The 21,553-nt window shown below is 44.6% G+C and overlaps 2 protein-coding genes, 1 non-coding gene and 1 pseudogene across 7 annotated transcripts in view; all 4 read right to left on the bottom strand.

Moving 5' to 3' along the window:
- Nucleotides 1-8,023, bottom strand: part of LOC146430257 (E1A-binding protein p400-like) — a 51,480-nt gene extending 43,457 nt beyond the window's left edge. For 2 of the 3 annotated variants that reach the window (XM_085075741.1, XM_085075742.1), the window contains exons 1-5: nucleotides 7,887-8,023; nucleotides 6,711-6,832; nucleotides 5,928-6,076; nucleotides 3,587-5,608; nucleotides 346-1,698 (exon numbers count right to left, since the gene is read on the bottom strand). In XM_085075741.1, the coding sequence (XP_084931867.1) occupies nucleotides 346-1,668 (1,323 nt within the window). In that variant the 5' untranslated portion in view covers nucleotides 1,669-1,698; nucleotides 3,587-5,608; nucleotides 5,928-6,076; nucleotides 6,711-6,832; nucleotides 7,887-8,023. The remainder of the gene's footprint in view (nucleotides 1-345; nucleotides 1,699-3,586; nucleotides 5,609-5,927; nucleotides 6,077-6,710; nucleotides 6,833-7,886) is intronic. The other variant, XM_085075740.1, reaches the window with a different exon arrangement.
- On the bottom strand, nucleotides 2,626-13,845 carry LOC146430256 (uncharacterized; annotated as a pseudogene). The gene is made up of 9 exons (XR_014855391.1): nucleotides 12,409-13,845; nucleotides 11,291-11,476; nucleotides 10,535-10,698; nucleotides 8,868-9,209; nucleotides 8,146-8,346; nucleotides 7,887-8,046; nucleotides 3,587-3,777; nucleotides 2,851-3,050; nucleotides 2,626-2,690 (listed from the first exon to the last, which is right to left on the bottom strand). The product of XR_014855391.1 is annotated as an uncharacterized LOC146430256 (transcript).
- Nucleotides 7,373-7,511, bottom strand: LOC146430258 (small nucleolar RNA SNORA49). Its single transcript, XR_014855395.1, has one exon. It is a non-coding gene; the product is annotated as a small nucleolar RNA SNORA49 (small nucleolar RNA).
- Nucleotides 13,846-14,976: 1,131 nt separating the features above from the next.
- Nucleotides 14,977-20,595, bottom strand: PUS1 (pseudouridine synthase 1). Of its 2 annotated transcripts, none has more exons than XM_085075737.1 (6): nucleotides 20,324-20,595; nucleotides 19,592-19,816; nucleotides 18,603-18,740; nucleotides 18,234-18,336; nucleotides 17,278-17,975; nucleotides 14,977-15,408 (listed from the first exon to the last, which is right to left on the bottom strand). In XM_085075737.1, the coding sequence occupies exons 1-6, from the start codon at nucleotides 20,585-20,587 to the stop codon at nucleotides 15,358-15,360; spliced, it is 1,479 nt and encodes a 492-aa protein (XP_084931863.1). In that variant the 5' UTR covers nucleotides 20,588-20,595; the 3' UTR covers nucleotides 14,977-15,357. The 2 variants fall into 2 exon arrangements, with proteins under 2 accessions (XP_084931863.1, XP_084931864.1); XM_085075738.1 differs by lacking the exon at nucleotides 20,324-20,595 and adding an exon at nucleotides 20,118-20,316.
- Nucleotides 20,596-21,553: the final 958 nt, after the last annotated feature.

Raw genomic sequence — 21,553 nt, 5'->3', positions numbered from 1 at the left:
TTAAGTGAAATTCAAACTACAATTCCTAGTTATAACCATTCTAAGAGCTTAAAACCGTTTCCACACTAATACCATCTTAATTTGTGTGCAACTAACTGGGACAGTGAAAGCTCCTTTCACCTCTATTCTTCTATTTTAAATCCATAAATCTAACAGCACACTCAAACCAGCCATCAAATCACACTACCCAGCAGAACTGCATTCTCTCAGGCCAACTGCTATATGAAAAACTGCCATACTTCAACAAGCAAAAATTATTTTTCATGTCCTGCCACATTCTTTAATACTTCACAATCCCAGTGCTACAACTTCATCTATGATTTTATTCCAAAAAAAGTTTCTTACCTCATCGTTGATGACCTCAGATTGTTCTTCCTCTTCTTCCTCCTCCAGATCCAAGTCATTTTGCCTCAGGTATGCTTGCAGAGGAACACAATGTTTCTTCTTAAAAGCTAAAAAGTCCATCATATTCCCTTGAAGATGTTGCAGGAAAAACAGTTCAATCAAACATTCCTTAAAAGTTTCCTTAAGAATTTCCATCTGCTTGTGGTGATGATCCAAACATAGTTTTCGCATTTGAGCAGTTTCTTGGTTGGCAGGAGGAATCTCCTCCAACTTTTTGGGTTGTTTTTTCACTGCTGTGTTAGCTGTAGGAGTGAGAGGAAGACTCGACAGCCCCTGTGGCACAGTGGCCCGTGAAGGACTCGTGGGAGGAGGAGGTGATGTCATTCCAAACGCACTCGGTCCTCCAACTCCTGCTATCAATCCACCAGAAGTCCTGTCAAATCCAATGGGCCTACTCAGCTGCTGCCCTTGAAGCACTTGCTGCTGCTGTTGCATAAGTTGCCCCTGGATAATATTGCTGATCTGGGGTGGCAAGCTGGTCGTTGTGATGTGGCCCGGGCTGGTCAAAGATTGCATATTTGCCCCGCTGGCCACAGGGCTCTGAGGCCCGAGGTGGTGGATGGTGCCCCCAGACTGCGAGTGAGGCTGCGAAAGCCTGCGCTCCCTCACCGTGGCAGGCGTCCCAGACGATGGAAGCTGCACTTGTGCAGCAGCTCCTTGAGCAATTTGCGCGATTCCCGGTCCTTCCTGATACACAAAGTGTCCGCCGTTGGAAGGACTCAGGCTGATCTGTCTCACGAGCACGCTTGCATCCACAAATCCTCTGGTGGGGCTCTGGCTGCACATGCCCAGGCCGGGGCCGGGAGTGCCTGCCCGGACGTTGGGCAGCGCCTGCACCGGCACCGGGTTGGGCTGGGTGGGGCTCTGCGACTGCACTTGCTGGGGCAGCGGAGAAGTGACCTGGATGTACGAGGGGGATCCATGCTCGAAGCGCCGCTGCTGGGGGCTGAACTGAAAGCTCGGAGACGTCGGGTTCGGAAGCGGCAGTGGGGTGAGCGTTATCTGCTGGTTGCCCGAGGCCACCGGGCCCACGTTCTGCAGGGTGATGTTCACATTCTGCCCAGCCACCGGGCTCCGGCTCATGATGAACTGCTGGATTTGGTAACTGGGGGACTGCGGGGCAGAGGGGCTTGCAGAAGGGGCAAAGGAAGCTGCGGGGGACTGGGGTAGGTTTGCCTGTTGTTCTTCTCCCTCACTGCCTGTGAAGGACCTGGATCTCTGGAGCTGGCGCTGGGCATTCTGAGGACCATTACCATGATGCATCCTCACTGATCTAGGGTTTTACAGTATACGCTAAAGAAATACACAAAAACAAACATTTAGTCAAGTTAAAAACTCTTCTGCAACTAAAATTATTTAGTTACAACAAGAAAGATTACTTTATTGTAAGAACTCCGTTGTCCTGGTTTTGCAGTTACTTGAAATGTTTCAAATGATCCAAAACCCTCAGCACAACAAAAGCTCACTTAAATCCCTCAGAAATTTTTCTAGCTAATAATGCTATTAAACAGTTTTACAAATGCTATGTTCCCCTTAGCTAGGTAAAATGACTTCAAATAATAAAAAAAAAAACAAACAGGACTTTTTCCCTTGCTGTGGAATTTCAAGAAGCGACAGTCTGAAGTCTCAAGTATTAAATACATCTACTCTGTCTTGCCATTCATTATTACCAATGTTTCGGTGCTTCTAACTCTTAATACAAACTTCTTATGAACATAATTGCTTAAAACATACAGTTCATTGTTTCAACAGTAACTAAAAATATGAAAATGGACAGACCACTCAACTTAATTGTTCTAGCTAATGAAGGCCAAATCATCTAAATGTATGTAAAACTACTGTAGTTGACGTTTAACTTTGCCTTCTCTTTCCTTCAGAACACATAAGACGAAAATTAACCAAATCTGCATTTCATTTAAAATTATGTTTATTGAGTCAAGCTACCCAGAAATCCAACAACGTTCTGGTTTTGTATTTCAATCACAGACAAACAAAAATTCCAATGACATGCACTGACAGATAGATCCACGGCTGGGAATCACACAAAAATAGCAGCAAGAGAAAACGAAACCTGATTTATTTTTTTTTCCTTTCAAAATCTCTCTCCTATTTTGAAAGCAACACTTTCATTTTTAGCACTTCAAGCCAAACATACACAAACATGCTGCCACTCCTTCGTGTTCCTAACTCCACGTTGGCTGCAAATGGCAACAGGCAGCATCACTGCTGGGAAGCTCGAGATGCAATGGGATGCAGCGGGTGCTGCCGGCTCTCCCGCTCCTCCGCTGCCCAAGCAGGGAGCACATCACAACCCTCCGCTCCCCTGTGCTGTGCTATCTGCAGCAATCTGCACAAGCCCTGGGGATGGAGGTATTCCCTTCCTTGCGGTGGGAAAGAGGCGGCTGTCCGGGAAGGTGGAGCGAAGCAGCGCTGTCACACACGTGCCAGCAGTGACAGGGGGCCGAGAGCGGTCCGTGCCGTGCCGGGGTAGGGGGCAGCGCAGCGGGCACAGCGGCTGCTCCGGGCGGATCGCGCCGCTCCCGCTCCGGTGTTCATCCCGCCGGCTGTCGCCTCTCCCGCTCGGGGGCTCAGCCCAGCGGGGCTCGCCTCTCCCGCTGCCCGGAGCTCCAGCCTGAGCGAGCTCCCTCAGCACAGCGGGAAGGGAAAGAAACTGCACTCCTTACAGGCCCCTCTTCCGAAAGATTTAACAATACTGCAATTCTTCGAGGTATTGTGATTCTTTCACAGCGCCGATACCGAACAATTAAGATTAAACGATACCACGAGCAACAAGGTCTCATTATTTTAATTATCCGCACCTCACTAACACTTATAGCTCCAGTGAAAACACTTAATTAATTACAGGCCGATAAGGGAGGTCCCGGAGCAGAGATCGCCTTTTGTGTGCGAGCGGCGCAGTGTGCCGCCCGGCCCGGAGCCGAACCGCAGCCCCGCCGCCGCCGCTCCGCCGGGTCTCCCCCCGCCCGGGGCTCCCCCCGCCCGGCCGCGCTCCCCCGGCCCGGCTCGGCCCTGCCCTGCCCGCCCCGCGTCCCCCGCCCCGCGCCGGGCGGGCCCGTCCCCCCGCGGCCGCCGCCGTTGCGGCGACGGGTCCGTCGGGGGCGGCGCGGGGCGCAGCGGGGCAGGCAGCCGGGCCCGGGCGGGCCCCGCGGGCCGCACTTACCGCGGGCGCCGCGGGTTCCATTCGCTGCGGGCAGGAAGCGCGGGCGGGGGCGCCGCTACCAGCGCCGGCAGGAGACAAACCGCGTCCCGCCGCGCCTGCGCCAACGCCCACGGGCCGCGCCGCGCCTGCGCCGGCCCCGCGCCTGCGCGCGCCGAGGGGCTGTCCGCGGCGCCTGTCGCGATAGGAACGGGCTCGGCGACAGGGCAGAAACATCGTATTTATTGTAGCAGAGGCAGGGGAGGGTGAGGACCGACCGGAGGGTGGTTTCTGTCCGCGCAGGGACTAGGGCTAACTCTTTAAGACACAGTGTAAAAATGCACAGTTGCCGCTCGCGAGGCTTGTCCGCCTCAGGACGGGAGAGGCTGAGAGCGCCCGGAGCGGGGCAGCGCCGGGAAACAAAGGTGATGGAGGCGCTGGAGCATCTCCCCTCAGCAGCTGAGGGAGCTGGGGCTGTTCAGCCTGCAGAAGAGGTGCCTGTCAGTGTCTGCAGGGAGGCTCAGAGCACGGAGCGGGCTCTGCTCGGTGTAACAGGACAAGAGACAACGAGTACACACTGATGCTCAGCAGGTTCCACCCGGACAGGAGGAAGAACTTCTGGTACATCAGATGGAGCAATACTGAAGCACTTCAGGCTTTTCGTTACATCAACACTAGCACAGATTTGATTCTTGGACAGTAAACACACTAACTTAAGGCTAAGGGTTATCACAGAGCCTTCGACAAGAGTGTATTGGTTTGAAAACAAACCAGTGGGAGATCACAAGTCAAGATTAAAATAAATAGGAAAAATTAAAAATAAGTGAAATAATACAAGGAAAAGCACTGACAGAAATACAACCTGACACCCGGTTAGGGTGGTGGTAGCAGTCCAACTGAAATAATTCAGTTGAAGCAGTGATCCTGTGAAGGTCTGGTCTCCAGCTGAAGAGCCAGTGGTAGCTCTTGTCCTCTGGGAACCCAGTAGACAGGGCTAGCTCAGGCAGTTCCAAGGCCAGGTTATATGCAGGTGGGAATGCTTGGCTCCTCCCTCCTGGGCAGAGCATCTCACAATAGGATAAGTCCATGGTGGGTCCTTTTTGGCCCACTGTGTTATCCGGGGTGGGTCATTAGCAGGTGAGAACAGCTAACGGCCCACAGCTGGTGGTAATAGAATACTTAGATACATCTGTAGTCTAACCTAGGACAAAGAGAAAGGGTCCTGTGAAATATATTTGTGCTTAAGAGAAAAAAAATCACCAATCAGGCCACCAAAGTGATTTACTGTTAAATCTGGGAAAAAATATTGACAGTAGAATTAAACTTACAGAAACTTATTTGAGGAACTTCTTTCTCTAGTAGTCATTGTCATCAACTCAAAGTGATTTATACAGGTTTAAGTATGCTCAGAATTCTGGTCTTTAGCATAGGCTTGTCTAACACGAAGAGGATGACCACCTATGTTCTGGGATAAATACAAAGTGAAGGCTGAGGTACCAAAATTACATAATCAAACGTGCCCTGTCTCAAAATTCATCATTATCAACAAGTTTTGACTGAAGACAATCAATATGCTGCCACTTTAAATATTTTTAACAGCTCCCCTTCTTTATTTTTAAATAATGGTAATGCAAAATGATACATCCAAGGTCACTGTTATTGTTATAACAGTGGGGAAATTCATATTCCTAAGTGTATGGAAATATAATAAATATAACCTATATTAGTCTGTTGTCAGGAGAAGCTATTTACTAACATTTGCTTGTATACCAAGCTATTAAAAATTCTAAAATACAAGTATGTTTCTGCTTGGTAAACACTTGTGTAGTATTCTAATAGCAATGAGGGATTAAAAAAAAAAAATTAAAAAACCAACAAAGACGACCCCAGAAGCTCCCAAGTCCTCACAATGCAAAGCATGTTTCAACTTAAACTCACTTTTCCCTCTGGACCAGCAAAGGCTTTAATGTAACAATGTTGGTGTTGGTTTGGAGACTGATAAACATAGTTACAAGAGTTAACCAAACAACTGACATGATCCAAGACCTGTATGAAAAAATTGCAAATAATCTGGCAAAGCACAGGACTGCAAAACAGTTTTACAACATGAGATACAATTTATCCCAATGCACTTCACAACCCTCAGGGGAACATTTGGTGACTTAAATGTTTCAGAACATGAACAGATCTATCAACAGGCTCAAATTACCTCCCATGAGTGTTTCAGTATTTAAATTTGCACAGAAGTGTTTCATGTAAATGGATTGAAAACAAGGTACTTTATGGAAGCCACTTGGTTGTTGTACAGGAAAGTAAATTCAAAATATTTCTAAAGGTTTACATAAAACAAGAGAAATCCCCATACCTGGTCCACTAAGCTGGCCAGCTGTTTTGAGTAGGAACCATGGTGTTTCCTGAGTCACACAACTCTCAGTCTGCATCATTTCTTAGCTCAGACAGTGTCTCTTCCGTAAATGTTCTAAAATCCTCTTTTCCATATTCAGAGCAAAGAACCTTATGGAAACATATTTTAAAGTATTCAATAAGATAAGGCATTATGTAAAAAAATTTTTAGTCATCTTAAAATCAAGTTTAGAAAAGTCAGATTACAGATGTATTTGAGACCTTTTGCTGCGGAGATGTTGCTTTTGATCGATTAAAACAATGCCAATAAAAAGGTTACATTATCATTGTAACCCTTTTACAAGCAAAGTTTTATTAATAGATGCTGTCACCTTCTGATTTTCTATATGAGCTGACAGTTCAGGATTTCTACTGAATTTAACTGTGAACACATATCACTGGTTCCCAAACAAGCCTAGAAATAAATATACCACTACTTGCTCAAAATTCTGACTCAGATCTATTAGAACACTTATTTTTTATCATCAAATAACTGCTCATATTCTTAATGTTACAATACCTGAGATAAAAAGTTTGTTGAACAATTGCCTCCCTGAGCAGCCAGTTCTTGAATCAAATGTTAAACACTCTTTTTCAGATCTATGATATACACTTTGAAGGGGTCTTAGGAGACCAAGTTACTTAAACTAGAAGGATGACCTCAACCAAAAATCCTAGTTTCACCCCAAACCATCTTCTCTCTATTTCTGATTTTAAAACACCAATTTCTTAGCATGAAATTCACCTGTACATGTAGACATCTCTGCCTCTTGCAAATTTGTCACACCATCCCTTAATGTGTGTCCATCAGCAGATCTAAATCAGTGTCACAGAAGAGAACAGTATTCATATCTGTGTGACTGACACCTGTGGAAGGAGTGTGGGAAGAAAGGATAGCACAGAAGAATCACTTGTCTTGGTTGAAGTTTTTTAGGAATTCCTCAAATGGGGAAACAAGCAACTTAATTACAAATTCACAATAATAAAGGATAAGTCTCTAAAGAAACTTTTTTAACAGAGTGAGAAGATTGGAAAAATTGCTTTCTTATTACTTTCCCAACCTACATTAAGCATTCAAACATTTTATCTGACTGCCCACATTAGAGATCTACACAATTCCTAATTAATCTGTCTACCATTAAAACTATTAATTTATGGTGCAGCCAGATAAAAATCTAAAGGTCTATTACAGTAATCACATCATGTCCTATGACTAAGCACACCTGAATGATTATTCCTGTACATGCTCCATAATTTTTCTTTCTATTGACGAAATCAAATCCCTTCTGTTGTGCTGCCTTGTGTTGCTTTAAGGCAAAGTATTCTTTTAGGTTTTATAGTGCATCTGACAGAAAGCAAAATGATGAAATTTAGAATAAAAAATAAGAAAAACTTAACTCCATTGTTAATGTTTGCTCTAATTGTAGGCCCCAGAGGATACAGAGAATCTTACTGGGGAGGGAGAGGAGCATACTTTCAATTTATCCTCAGGCAATGCCAGGGCACTCTACAAAAAATAAAAGCCCCTGGAGTAAGGCTGAGGAACTGCCAACACAAAAACACCAACTACACTTAAAGTACTAACAATGTAAATAGCTACAGATAATGAAAGCAAAAGCAATTAATCAAATTGCTATTGTGAAATAAAACATCTGCCTTTGAAGCACAAATTGCTCATAAACATAGGATAACTAGTGGCATACTCCTTGGAAACACCCTAGATGCCTCATCAAATAACAATATGACCGACATATTTCATATATAATTACATATTTGTGCTACAGCTACATACATAATTTGTTTCAATAAATAAGGAAATTATGCAAATGAATTTTGCAAATGTATTAGACTTCCCTATAACATTTTCCCCTCCCACTATGAGCATCTCTTCTCTGTTAGCTTGAGTAAGAGATCCTCTTACCAGATAATGCCAGCTGTGAGCACCACTCTCACTAAATCTCACTCATGTGAGGCAATGGAAGTTCAGGAAAAGCTCCTGGATCATGTGTCAAAATCCTTCAGAACCTACTGTCCTTCTGCTTTCAGCTTCCAAAGCAGAGTAGCCAGAGCTCCCAGCTTGCCTGGTTACAAAATGAGAACCTGAAGGTTCTGCAGATCACACTCAACCATTAGAGAAAGCCCCTTGCACACAGGTGTAACCAGTGGTGGGGTTTTAATACCTGAATCATGCTGCACCAGTCAGGGATCTGGAAACTGGAGAAAATGAGGCCCTGCTATCTGCTGCATTGAATGGAAGTAGGGAAGCATCTGTTCCTTGAGATTGATCTTCAAGAGCTTCATTCCATGGGTGTATGTGTAAGGGGGATTTGCTACATACAGACACAGAGAAGCAACAGCTTTAGCTGGAAATATGCACAGGTCTCTATGAAACAAATTAAAACTTTATTATACTAATTTTCAGCTGCTTGGGCTATTAACTACTCAGAACCATTAATACTTGAAGCACAAAGCACCTTGCCAAAGGTAATAGAAAGTAAATCAGTACATGAGGTTTTATGTGACATCAAGTAAATGCAAAAACACTGAAGAGGAAATTACCACTACCCATAGAGTTGCCAAGATAAACTTACTACACCTCCTACTTTTGTCAGTATTACCACAACAAATACAAAACAGAGCAAAATAAAGTAGAATTGTTATATAACTAATAACAGTTGCCATGGAACTATTGAGAGTTTCAGATCTTAGAATGATCTAAAATTATACATCTGGAATGCAAATAGGTTCGGCATAAAGGAATGTAGCCTGCAAAAAGAATAAAACAAAACAGTGTATTTATAATTTAGCATTTTACAGTTGTTCCCATAAATACCCTGTTTTGGAGGGTAGCACACACCCATCAAATCTGTGCAAAGACTGCACATGGATTTTTCTCAATTACCTCGTAATAACATCCTTCGGGCAATCTGTTGCTGCTTCAGTGTCAGAATGAGTTCCTGCAATGGATCCTTTGGAACCTCTGAAGTGCTGGAATATGGAAAGCAATTTGCAAAGCCAGCCCAGTGCCACTTGTTAATCCTGGCAGAACAATGCTGAGAGATTTTTCTTTCACTGATCCAAGAACAAGTTTCCAACATGGTCTCTGCCATACAGGCGGGCTCTGGAACAATGATGCGCATTCCAAAAGTATATTTTTTCCAGGCATTCCTTTAGTTGTCTTTTTTCTTCTAGGATACCCTTTAAATTCAAAATTCTTTTCTGAATCTGCTGTGACCAGATAAAGCTTATGCAAAAAACAAAAGTTGAAAATAAGGATAATTTATTTAATGAGAGAGTTCTATGAATGGCTATGAAAAGAGAAGAGAGCAGGAGAAAAGCTGACACTTGTGATACAAGGACAAATGTTAGCTTTGGTATCGCAATGAAAAATAAATCTGCTTTCCTGCTCTATGCTTACTGGCAAAAATATTATTTTTAGTGTGTAATCTGAGCTGATAGAGGTACCCAGCTGAAGAACATACGGCAGGAGGGATTCTGCTTCTCTCAATATGCAGAAGAAGCACACTGTACTATAACATTCAAGTACACCAAATGCTTTGATGCTTCAGTCATCTCTGAAGGATTAAATGGAAGGGGCATAACAGAACTCCCATATCCTTTAATCATCTTTGGAGTCTGGAGACAGCAAAAGAACTCCCCAAAAGATGCTAATACGGGTCAAACTTCATAGTGGAGCAAAGCCTTAACTAAGGGTATGGTTTTAAAAACACTGCAGTTGTAAGAGCTGACTTCACAGTAACTGTTTTGTGTATGCTATTTCCAGGAAACCAAAGATGTCTGAACACCAAAAAAATGAGTTCTTTTTCTGTTTTACACATATACTCCAGCTATCACTTCCACTTTAATTTCATTAACTGCCAATGCTCCCTTCTGCCAGAACAGCCTAATAACACAAGTGCAGGACATCCTCCTTGTCACCTGTCACAGCCACATGTCACACAAGCTGTCTTGGGCTTCACTAACCATACTCTGCTCATATCAGGTTAATTTATTGTAAAATTTAAATCTGCATTGCTCTACAGCAGAATTACATTTGCTCCATGAGTCAAAACTGGACTCTCCCAACTTCTCTTCTGAGGGAAGACTCAAAAGCAAAATACAAATGAGCTCAAAATTTAACATCTTTTCTGCCCCCTGCTCCCTCCCCAAAAAAATTCTTTCAGTGTTTTGCAAGTACATCTTAGACTTAAAATTAACTAGAAGGAGAAGACTTAATTATTTTCCTTGGAAACTCTACACCAGAACTTACTTTCACTGTTTGATCAAATGACTTCAACACAAGTGACTTCAGCTCTTGAGTGTGGCAGGAAAGATCAAAATTGAGCCTTCATTAATGAAAAGAACTATTAAGCAATAAGAAGCACTCTGCTTTCCCTCAGAAGATTGGCATATAGTCGTAGCAGCGATCAGTTTAAAAACAAAAGATAACAAGAGAAACAAATAATTCTGAATGAACCCTCTGAGCCCTCACAAATATTATTCATTTTCACCTGTTACTTTAAAAAAAAAATCAATAAAAAATAAATCAATCACCTGTACACTACATACCTATTTGATTTGAGCTTCCCTGGCTCAAGTCTGGGTGATGAAGGGGAGCAGTAGATGTCTTCAATAACCTTTATAGCTACCTTCAGTCTTGGCAGTATTTGTGCTTCATAGCAAGTAATTTGGTTTTCCATTCCAATCACACCAAAGAGAGAGCAGTCTGCATGCTTAAGTTATAAAAAAAGGAAAAAAAATACAAAGAAATATTTTACTACTATTCAGCTGCAGTTTAAAAAAATAGTGGTTATAATACCACATTATCTGAGAATGATCAAAAAGCTCACAGCTGATGGCAGAATTAAAGTGGAGCATGGAAGAGCCACGTGTCATGTGACTTTGCAGAGAGCAGCTGCTATTACTTTAAAAGGTTCCAACAACCCACACCATGGAAATAGAGCATTATGCTCATGTTACCAGGAGTCAGGCACAGGGCAGTGCCCTCAAATGACAAGCTCTGCACTTAATTAAATGCTTGCAATCTAAACATTTGCCTTTGTGGAACTGGCGTTCCAGAACCCAACTATTCCCACCTTGACACACAAACCCTAAAATAAAATAATGAAATTGTTGTAAGCTTTATCTAAAAAGCATATTTCTAAAGAAAGAAAATGCAATCCTTTTAGGACTACTGTTTAAAGTTTACAAATACAGTGGAGAGGCAACCCCAAACTCACACACCCTCAGTGACCACATCCTGACCATGAAAATGCTGCCTATTCTTCCCCCCTTTTCTCACTGAAAAGATCAAATTCACAGTACTCTCTTGGCAGTTATCATCTTCCATCTTCTTTCTTGAACAAAATCAGTTGCCATTCACTGCATTTCTTCCGAAAGATAATCATGGTGTGATTTGTGCCCTAGTGCCTCACGGAGTTTGGGCAGATGTTTCAGAGACCATAAACCTTCTTTTCTCAGTGCTGTTATTTGCTGCAGAATTTCATTTTTCTTCAAGTAAACATAATTAAACTAAGGTTTCCTACTCCTCAACACAAAACCAATACAGACACTGAAAAATGTTACATGGATAACCAATGGAAATTATTGTTCAGTTCTTGGAAACATTCCACAGTTGCACTTTATTAAAAGATGATGAATAATGCGTTTTGTGCAGCTTTAAGTAAAGTCTCTGAAGGACTTTGTGAGGCAGCAGTAATGTGAAAAATCAGTAGAGAAGCTTGAGGTGCAGTGGTACTCAGTCTTGGGAACTTTTGTTTTTCCTCCTAAAATACAGTACCTCTAGATCTCATTGGAAGAGCAGGGCTGATTGAGTGAGAAATTTCACAGAATTTAAATACTCTGCCAGAATGGCAGATGGACAAAATTCTCTAAAAAGTTCATATAAAAATAAATTTAGTTTCTGGCATTTTTATTAACACATGTAAGCATCCTGCAACTGCTGGCAAGTCAGCACAAGCAGCACAAATTTTCATTGTGATTCCTCCCACCTTATTCTAAATAAGTTAAAATAATGGATTCTGTTTAATTAAATCTCCTTCTAGGATTTCATTACAAGAACAAATGCTACTTCCCTAGAGAACATGTCTGATTCCTTCTCAGCCCTTTCCTTTCTTCAAGAAAAATCATGTATATCTGCAGCACTAATTAAAACCAAATGAGAGACACAGGTATCCACAGAGCATTCTAAATCGAAATAAACACAAAGTTTTATTGTAAAGAAAGATTCATACCCAGCTGAGATATACCAGAGCTATCTGAAGCAAATTGTCAGGTTTGGCAAAGTCATCTGCAAAAACTACTGGAATTATTTGCTCCTTTCTCCCCAAGCTGGAGTGATAAATTCTGCCATCCACACAACGTCTCCCCACAAAACAGAGAGGTCAACACTCCCCGTGCAAGATAATACACAAATCTGATACCTGTTGTCGTGAGGGAACTGGCACTGAGACCACAAGCACATGCTTCTTATCCCAGCCTGCTGGTTGTACCTGCTGGGGCAGAGTTGCCTTCCTGCTGTGTGGAGCAGGTAAGGAATTTTGCAGACTTGACAAATTTGGTCCATTTTGCTGTTGCTTTTTCCTCCTGGCTAATCTGCTGAGCCACTTGAGTGACAGGAGGCATTCCACCTGCAGAGAGATTTTTAAAAACTGCTATTTCAGTACAGAAAACATTGAAATAACAAACAGAACCAAAGAAAGTGGTAATACAGCCTGTCACATAGCTGGTCGTACTTACCCAATCTTCAACCTGACAAGATCTTGGCTAACAACATCCTACATAGAGTCGACAACAACATAACTAATCTCTATCAGGGTATCAAATGACCAAAAGGGAAAAATTTCATGCAACAACATTAATTAAAGAAAGCGACAAATTAGGCTCAGAGGGTAAAAATTTAAACCCAATGCACGGAAAATGAGATCTGCAGCAATTACTTGGACCTCTAAGATTTTCTCCAGAGGGTTTTTAAAATGTGTAACAATTGGTATTAGATATAATGTTACAATTACAGAAAATCTCATAAAAGCAATTATCTTTAATTACAAAGCTTAAAACTTACACTTAATCATAAGTCATTAATATATGCACTAGATATACCAGCATTATTTTAAAGGTCATGATTTTTTTTTCTAATTGCTGTCAGAACTAATTATGAGTCTGGGAAGTACTATTTTGGAACCAAAATAAAGTTAACCTAATAAAGTATCTCATTATCAATAAAATGTTGCATTGGACTACCACTTTCAAAGCTCTAGCCACTCTTATCTCTGATTTTACTTTTACATTCTCTTTATTTTGCTACAAAATGGGTTTTATGGCTGCAGAATTGCTTCCTGCACAACTATAAAGAGAGTTGATCTCAATGGTCACTGACCTTTTAACCCAAATTAACCACCTGAATCCTTTATCATCCCAATAGATTTATCCAGTTTTATCTCTAGCAGTCAGACCCGGAGGGCTCCTGCAGCACATCTTGAGTCTGCAGTGGGTACATTTGCACTTTGAAGATGATGCAGGATGGTCAAGTTTTAGGCTTTCTCCAGCTCACGGGCTGCAGTCACGGAGAGAGGCGGTGCTGTCACACACGCGGGAGGTGACGGAAGCTGTGACAACAAGGTGCTGCTGCCTGCTGTCATTCCCGCCAGTTCCACACCTCCCGTTTCCTAAAGCAGAGGGGAGGGATGGTCCGTGCTGTGAAGCACATCAGAGCCCGGTGCGCAGTGTGAATGCTGCCTCGGAACAGAGCAGGAGCTCGGCAGCGCGGTTCCCCGGGCCCCGCACCGCCCCTCGCACCGCTGCGTGCCCCACTCCCCCGCACCGCTCCTCACAGCGCTGCGTGCCCCGCTCCCCCGCACCGCACCAACCTTCTGCCTCCCATGGCCGTCCTCGCACTCTGCTGAGCTGCCCGGCAGAGCCTGACCCGCTCCGCACACCCTGTACCACCCCGTACTGCCTCCGCACAGCCTGACGCACTGTACTTGCCCCCTGTGCCCTCCCGCACCGCCTCCGCACAGTCCGACCCGCTCCGCACACCCTTTAACACCCCCGTACTGCCTCCGCACACCCTGTGCAGTACCGCTCACCCCGTACTGTCCCCGCACAGCCTGACCCGCCCCGCACAGCCTGACCCGCCCCGCACAGCCTGACCCGCCCCGTACTGTCCCCGCACAGCCGGACCCGCTCCTCACACCCCCTCAGCCCCTCACGCCCTGACCCGCCGGGCTCTCCCGCAGCGCCGCCTCACGGCCGCCCCTCGCCCCGCCCCTCCGCCGGCCCCGCCCCGCCGGGCGATACCATTCCCCGCTCACCGGGGGGGAGGGGGGCACCCCCGCCAGCCGGTACCACCCGCACAGAGGGGGAAGCCGCGACCCTGAACTATTCATTATCATTAATGTTTTTTTCTCTCTCCAAATAAATTTTCTCCTTGATTTCAACTGTGGTAAATATCACAGCTTCAGGGCCTTTATTATAAGCAGATAAAGTTGGGTTGGTTTTTTTTTTCAGATCGAAAGGCATAGAAAGATGGAGCTTTGGATAGAGGATAATGCAGAGTAGGTCAATAGCATTGGGCAGCAAGGGGTATAAATGAAAATCCAGGCTGTGCTCCTCTCCAGAACACTTCTACACACTTGCTCTCATAAAACTGAGCACGGTCTTAATGATAAAATAAAAAGCTCTACAGAAAACCCACATAAAATGAATGTGGGAATCCTATTTTTAAGGACAGCTGTGCCCCAAAAAAACCCCCCACAAAACCAAAAGAATAATTTTAGGAGTCATAAAATTAAAGGCTTTGGCCAGCAACCATTAAATGTGGGAACAAAGAGTTCCAACAACATTGGTAGTTTTAGCACCACACTCAGGGTCATGCATGTTATTCCATAGGAAAACCATGGATGACATGGAAAATAAAAGCTTAATGGCGTTTAGAGATTGAGTAAAGGTACACGATTAAAAAAAAAATCAAAAGCTCATGGAGTCATAACTTCATAATAAAAAAGAGTATATTAAAATTATTTGCCCCATCTTTATGTAGAGATTATATATATTTAAAATACTTCTTTCCAAGTAAACATAATAAAAACATTATTCAAATAGCAATTAAGATATCCTGCATTTCAAGATTCTTTTCGAAAGCTGTTTTCTCACTGCACTGTTTTCAAGTATATCAGTCAGGTGAATTGGTCAGTGGTATAAAAAGCTTCTGTTTTTTCTACTGCACTGTCTTCCCCACCCAGTTTCTCCTGGGCATCCAGTTCTCATTCTGCAAACTCCTGCTTCACTGTTCTTGGATCAAGAAAGGCCACTTTTTTGTAGACAAAGGAAACTGCAAGCAGCAAAGGTTCCACATCCAGCCACATCCTGGCTCAGTCAGAATCGTCGCCACAACCATCACTACCTTCAAGGTCGCTGCTCTTCTGCAAAGCAAAACGAGAAATGGTTTGTGAGTATTGCATTTACATCCACAGACTGACCTAAATCAAAGATACTGACTTTAAACCTCTGAAAAAGTAAAAGAAAATAAATGCAGGTGAGACAAGTTAAGTGGTTTTTTATGCAATTCCCTCAAAAGCTAAGTTTGTTACATCGTCTAAAGCCAGATTTGAGAATTTTATTTGTCTGCTGCAGAGAATTTATGTCCAACCTGTACTGCAGATAAGCCAGGGCTCACTAATAGCTGTTTAAAGGTGAAGTCAGTTGCACAAAGTAGTACTAGGAAAATACTACAGATGTTAGCAACTTACAAGGAAACTGATGTCAGAGTTCTTCTCTGGGAGCCACTCCTTCAGTAGGTTAATATAGTGCAATTAACTTGCAGGATTTATGTAGTTTTTTGATGCAAGTATTTTAATTTACATGACTGTTATCAAAGGATTTTTATACAGAGAAGCTGACATGGTATATATCTATAGACTATACGTCTGTAGTTACTCCTTTTTTCCCCTCACCACCACTTGCTGAAAACAAACACCAAATCCTAAGAATTTAACACTGGCAGTTTAATATCCTACAACAAAACAAATTCTGCCACACTCAGACAGTCGACTTCATACCAGCAAGCACAGCTCACTGAAATGCAAACAGCCTGCAAAATCTCAGCAGAGTCTGTCATATCATGCCTTGTTTATCCCTCCCAGACAGCTTGTGCTAACTGTGGTGCCAAACCTGTACTTGGTTGGGTCTATCTGCAGGGAGCAGAACATGTCCCCTGCCAGGAGTATGTCAGGGATTGAGAACCTGGCAGCACCAAATCCTGCCAACATCACCAGGTAAAGGACTCCGAGCCACATGGTCTCTTTGGGTCTCATTTAACCAAACTAACGTGGCTTTTGCTGTGACCTCCTGTCACAAACACCCCTCTCACAGCTCCAGAATTCAGACAAGTAAAAAAAATAACCCTGGGAAATTGATGGTATCTCGCTTGTGCTATTCAACAAGGCTGAAAGCTTTATGTGTTAAAACTCTCTTGAACTCCAGCAAAAAATGGCAGAGACATAATTAAACCTAACATTCTTCAGGACAGGTTCATTGGCTACACAAAATAAAGCTTATTTTAAAGGCTGTGTTAAATGAAAAAATGGTCATTATTTTCTTCGGAGTTGCACTACAAAGAAGTTTTAGCCCTGCCCATCAGTCATCCTTCAAGGAGTTGCCAGCCTTTAACTGAAATTTCGTTTTTGATAAGAATGTATTCTACACCTTTGTAGTATTGCACCTTACAGCTCACAGGAGTTCCTGTTGGCACAAATCCAATTCCACAATATCCCACCTACTCAGTAGTCGTTCTGATGGCCTATTTTGAGCTCATGGCAGATTAATTTAAAAGAGCTGGTCTTAAATTTCCTTGATTCCAAACCTTATCTAGTAACAGGGAATTACACAAAATGAGAATTAGCCCAAAATCAGCGAATACAAAAAGCCAGAAGGTATTTAAAACAAAATTGTCATACTGAAACCTAGACTACCAAACACTTTCACAACAGCAAAGGCTGGTAATTTGTCCACAGTTTCTGTTGCTAGTTTATGATTATGCAAATTGCTTGTGCTTAAAGCTTCTCTTCCTCCCTCATCAACTGCTCCCTGTTGAAATCCCAGGGAAAACAATTATTTGTACAATTCATTTCACTATCATCAAGTGCACAAAGACAGAAATGATTATACACATTTCATACTCCAGATGACTGTCATCTTCCACGGCATATTCATGGAAAACAAAAATGTTACAAAGGGAAGAGACATTTCAATCTGACAGCTTCCATTTGCAAAGTAATGGCTTCAGTCATTACCTTTGAATTTTTGTTGTTAGTTTGCATCTCAACAGCAGATGAGTTGAAGTCGTGAATGGGGAGGGTGTTTAGCCAGTTTGCCATGGATTTCTCCTCCCTTTCTGTGTTGATAATGGTAGGATAGATGTATTGCTCTTTGAAAACAGCAATCTTCTCCTCCTCCTCTGTCCACTCCAGCGGCTCATGCAGCCCATCATTCCCAAAACGCCTGTTGTATTTTTCAAAGTGTACTTTCTCTAACACCAGCCCAAGTCCTGGGGCTTTGGGGACGTCGACCTTCTCCTCTCCCCAGCTGCGCTCCATGATAGACTCAGCAGCATAACCTTTCACAATTGCTATCACCAGCCCAATCATCTTCCTGATCTGGTGCATCATGAAACTCTGACCTTTCACTTTGATCACTGCAAATTCCATGTTTTCCCTGACGAAGGGCTCTCCACAGTACATCTCCATGATGTACCGCTTGGCACTGGGGTCCTTGGGGCCCTTCTGCGACGTGAAGTTGTGGAAGTTGTGTGTCCCTTTGTAGCAAGCTAGCAGTTTATTGACCCTTTCAAGGGTCTCTCTGTCCACCCGATAAAGTTCTTCCTGCACATCATGGTCCTTATGGGCAAAGGCAAACGTTGGCAGCATGTAGGAGTAGGTTCTGGCATCACATTTGTTCTTGGAGTTGAATCCCCCAGTGACTCTTTTCAGGCCTGGATTTAAAAGTGACATTAGATTTTTGAATCAGTAGGTTATGAACTGACTGTGATCTCACTCCTACCAACAAGAATGTATTTTAAACAAAATACAAACAAAAAATAGATTTGTTTATGAGAACCTCAATTTCAAGCTAACAGAAGTGTGTTGAAACTAATCTACTTACAAGTAAAATTATAATGGTAAGGGAGAGACCTTCTGCCGGAGAAAGCATCTCTTAAAAACATCTTCCCTGCCCATTTCAGTGTTCTTACCCAGAATTCTGATGTGAGAAGGGAGATGATTATTGATCTTTTCTAAGATGTCATCTATTAGCCTGACCTTCAGCGACACAATCTGTCCAGCTGCAGACACACCCTGTAAAAATCATAACACACAAGCCCACATAATTACATACTTTGGAAGCTCTGGCATAACCCTTGCAGAATTGAAATAGCCGAGGAACAAGTTTATTTGCTTGTGCTTTAATTTAATTTAATTTAACTTTAATTTAACAAAAGGAGAAGTTTCAAGCAACATTCACTGTGTGATCTCACTCTAGACAATGCTTTACCAGTCCTTCCCAGTTAGCAGAGGTTTGTAAATCCCAGGGTCTAGGAGAGCACAACCCCTACCCAAAGTACCTTATCAGTTCGAGCACACCGCTGGAAAGACATCTTCTTCATATCTTCCCCGTGGTTTTCTGGGATGCATCCTGACTGAACAAGGGCAGAGACTAAGTCATCTTCAATTGTCTTGAACTGTGAAGATCCCACGTTTCTCTAAGAGGCAATATGTAGAAAAAATAAGAAATAGAACAAACAGTAATAATTGGATAACTGAAGATGACAATTTTGTTAATCAAACGTTGCTGGGAAATTCTTTAAAAGTCTTCCCTTCACAGCCTTAAGAGCACAGCCATTCTCTACTAAAACTAACTTTTTTTTACCAGAGAGTATTAATAAAGCATTCTTCCTATTTAGCTGTTACTGTTATGGCAAACAAAGATGCTCATTTCTAATTTCACTGTGCAACACCTCGAGCTTTTTGACGATTCCTTCAACTGCATGAAACAGCAGCAATGAAATACTGTCCCAGCACCTTGAAGCTGACAGCTGCTGCTCCAAACCCAGCCTCTGCAAATTCTGCTTCAAAAAATTAGATTGGGTTCTTTTGCTCAGTTTACCTGATGCGCCTGTAAGGAGGAGGTTAACTGCTGGTGAACAAATCTCCTTTGTTGCATAAGCATGAAAAGCTCCCTTCCCTGTAAGTCATCCCTTGGAGCTTCTGAAGTATTTAAGTGTACGGAGCTTGCAGTACGTGGAGAGGAGCAGCAGATGGAGCAGGATCACTCTCTCACTGCCAGCCCTGTGCCACAGACCACCCTGCACGGGCAGGTTTGGTGCTATGACACAGCACTGTCCCCAGAATCATCTGTGAGATGCACCACTGACTTTTTTAAATGAAGTTACTGCTAAGCCATTTGAATCCATTCATACACTGTTCCTGCCCCAGCTTTTCACATTGCAACTGCAAATTGTTTCCCTACACAGTCAGTGTGACTACAGTAATAAACATAACAGACTCCAAGCCAAAAAATAAGCTGGATACAGTGCTTTGCCAAACTACTTACTTGCATCCCATGGTAGCCCTTCCCCGAATATGCCATCAACAGCACAATCTTCCTTTTGGGAGACTTCTTATTCTGATCCTCTGCATCTTCCTCATCCGCATCGCCCTTCAACCTTTTGTTTTGATGCCCATTTTCTTCCAGCCTTTCAACCACCTCGCTGCTGCTGTTGAGTCTCTTTGTCTGGCTGGCAACCGCTGCTCTCAAATCCTCAGCCATTCTAAGAACCTGCAGGGGACACAACCGCAAAGGGGACGAGCATGAATGGCATGACACTCGGGCAGAAAGCGACAGATCCACCCCCCGGGCCCGCAGAAGGGGACAGCACACGAACAAGCCGGAGCAGGAAGGGCGAGCACCCCTGTCCCTAGGTCAGTGTCACCTAGGGCCGTGTCACCACGCCCTGGAGAAGGGAGGCAGGGCCTGTGCAGCCTGGCCACCCGGCGGGCCGGCAGGGCGAGCGGCGCTGGGCGCACCCGGCCTGTCCCGTCCCCGGCGCGGGGGCAAGGCAGGGCCCGGCGGTACCCACGCTGCGCTGCCGCCGCCACGGCCCGGCGCACGCCGCGCTCCCCGGGGCAGAGAGGCCGCAGCTCACGACCCTGAGCCCCCACCGCAGCATCGTCCCGGATCCGCCGGGCGGGAGAGGCCGCGCTCGCTGCCCGCTGCCCGCTGCCCGCTGCCCGCTGCCCGCTGCCCGCTGCCCTCAGCCCCGCGCCCGCCGCCACCGCCACTTACACGGGCGCTGCGGAGCGGCGGCAGCACGCTGGACGCACAGGCGCGGTACGGCGGCCGCGCGGGGACACGGCGGGAAAGGCGAAGGGCGCTGTGAGGGCAGCGGGGCGGGCTGAGGGAACCGCGGTCCGTACGGCAAACCCAGCCCTTCCCGGATCGCCCTCCGAGTGTGCAGAGGGATGGCGTGTGGAGCCATGTGTGCTCCGGGATTCCCAGCCTGCAGAGCCGTGCGTGCTCCCGCGATGGCAGTGCCCAGGGTGGGGACATTGCCCTGCTCAGCCCCACCTCACGCAAAAATCTGTCACGTTGTTAAATCGAGGAAAGCAGGGGACTGACAGCACTACAGCTCCAGTGAGGTGAGGACAAGGCAGAGGGCATAGTTCCCATGGCCCATAGGTCTGCCCTGGAAGCTCACGGCTCCCTTCCCAGAGGGATGTCACAGTGATCCCCATCTCTCCCTTTCCCACACACTTCTGTCTGTGCCAGTGTCAAGCACGGACACCTCTGGCTCCACTTCCCCTCAGGTTTGCCCCAGCTGGCTCGCTCAGGCAATCCTTTTGCTCATGTTTTGTGCAGCGAGTTTTGTCTGCACTGATGCACCTCATGGGCAGTCTGGGCCCAACAGGAGCCCTTATCAGGCCACACCGAGTACCTCCCAAAAAGCCAAACGCACCTGGAATGGTTTTTTGCCCCAGTGCTACCCAGTGAGGATGTGGGTTTCCTGGCACACTGTGAGATTAGTGTGGGAGAGCTCCATTTACCCATTGAGATGGAACACGGAAGGTTTGACACTTCCAAGCGGACCAGATTATCACAGGCTTCTTATTTCAGCTAATAAGGGGAAGAAATGCAGCACGCCCTTTTTTGAACTGACACTTCTGAGTTATTTCAGGAGAAAAGGGAGGATCTATCACAGAGTTCCAGCTGCACTTTGTTTAGAGAAGTGATAAAAGATGGCCCATCACAGTGCAGCGCTGCTGCCAAGGGAAACAGGAATACAAATTTCTTTATCACTGCAACCAGGGTGTCTGAATCTTTTTTTGCCTCATTTCCTTAGGAAGTGGAGCTTATGCAATTGCACTGTCTGTCCACCACATCCCTTCCTCCTCCTTCCCTGCCCTGATTTCTGAGCTTGGCTCATTTCAGTAAATTTGAGGGAGGGAAGAACGCCCCAGTCAATATGGAAAACAGTGATGGGATAGGAGACAGACTTGCATGGATATCCCATGAGGG

Source organism: Lichenostomus cassidix, chromosome 15 (assembly GCF_008360975.1).
Source record: "Lichenostomus cassidix isolate B80296 chromosome 15, HeHo_3.0, whole genome shotgun sequence".
NCBI classification, from domain to species: domain Eukaryota; kingdom Metazoa; phylum Chordata; class Aves; order Passeriformes; family Meliphagidae; genus Lichenostomus; species Lichenostomus cassidix.
This window is presented reverse-complemented; position numbering and strand designations above follow the sequence as displayed.

What these genes read in the sequence shown, in the direction of transcription:
- PUS1 (XM_085075737.1), bottom strand. Translation starts at nt 20,587, where the DNA reads ATGTCCCCACCCTGGGCACTGCCATCGCGGGAGCACGCACGGCTCTGC. An exon ending in CGCCGCTCCGCAGCGCCCGT is followed by an intron (nt 19,817 to 20,323) that starts GTAAGTGGCGGT and finishes TGTCCCCTGCAG; the next exon opens with GTTCTTAGAATGGCTGAGGA. An exon ending in AGGGCTACCATGGGATGCAA is followed by an intron (nt 18,741 to 19,591) that starts GTAAGTAGTTTG and finishes ATTGCCTCTTAG; the next exon opens with AGAAACGTGGGATCTTCACA.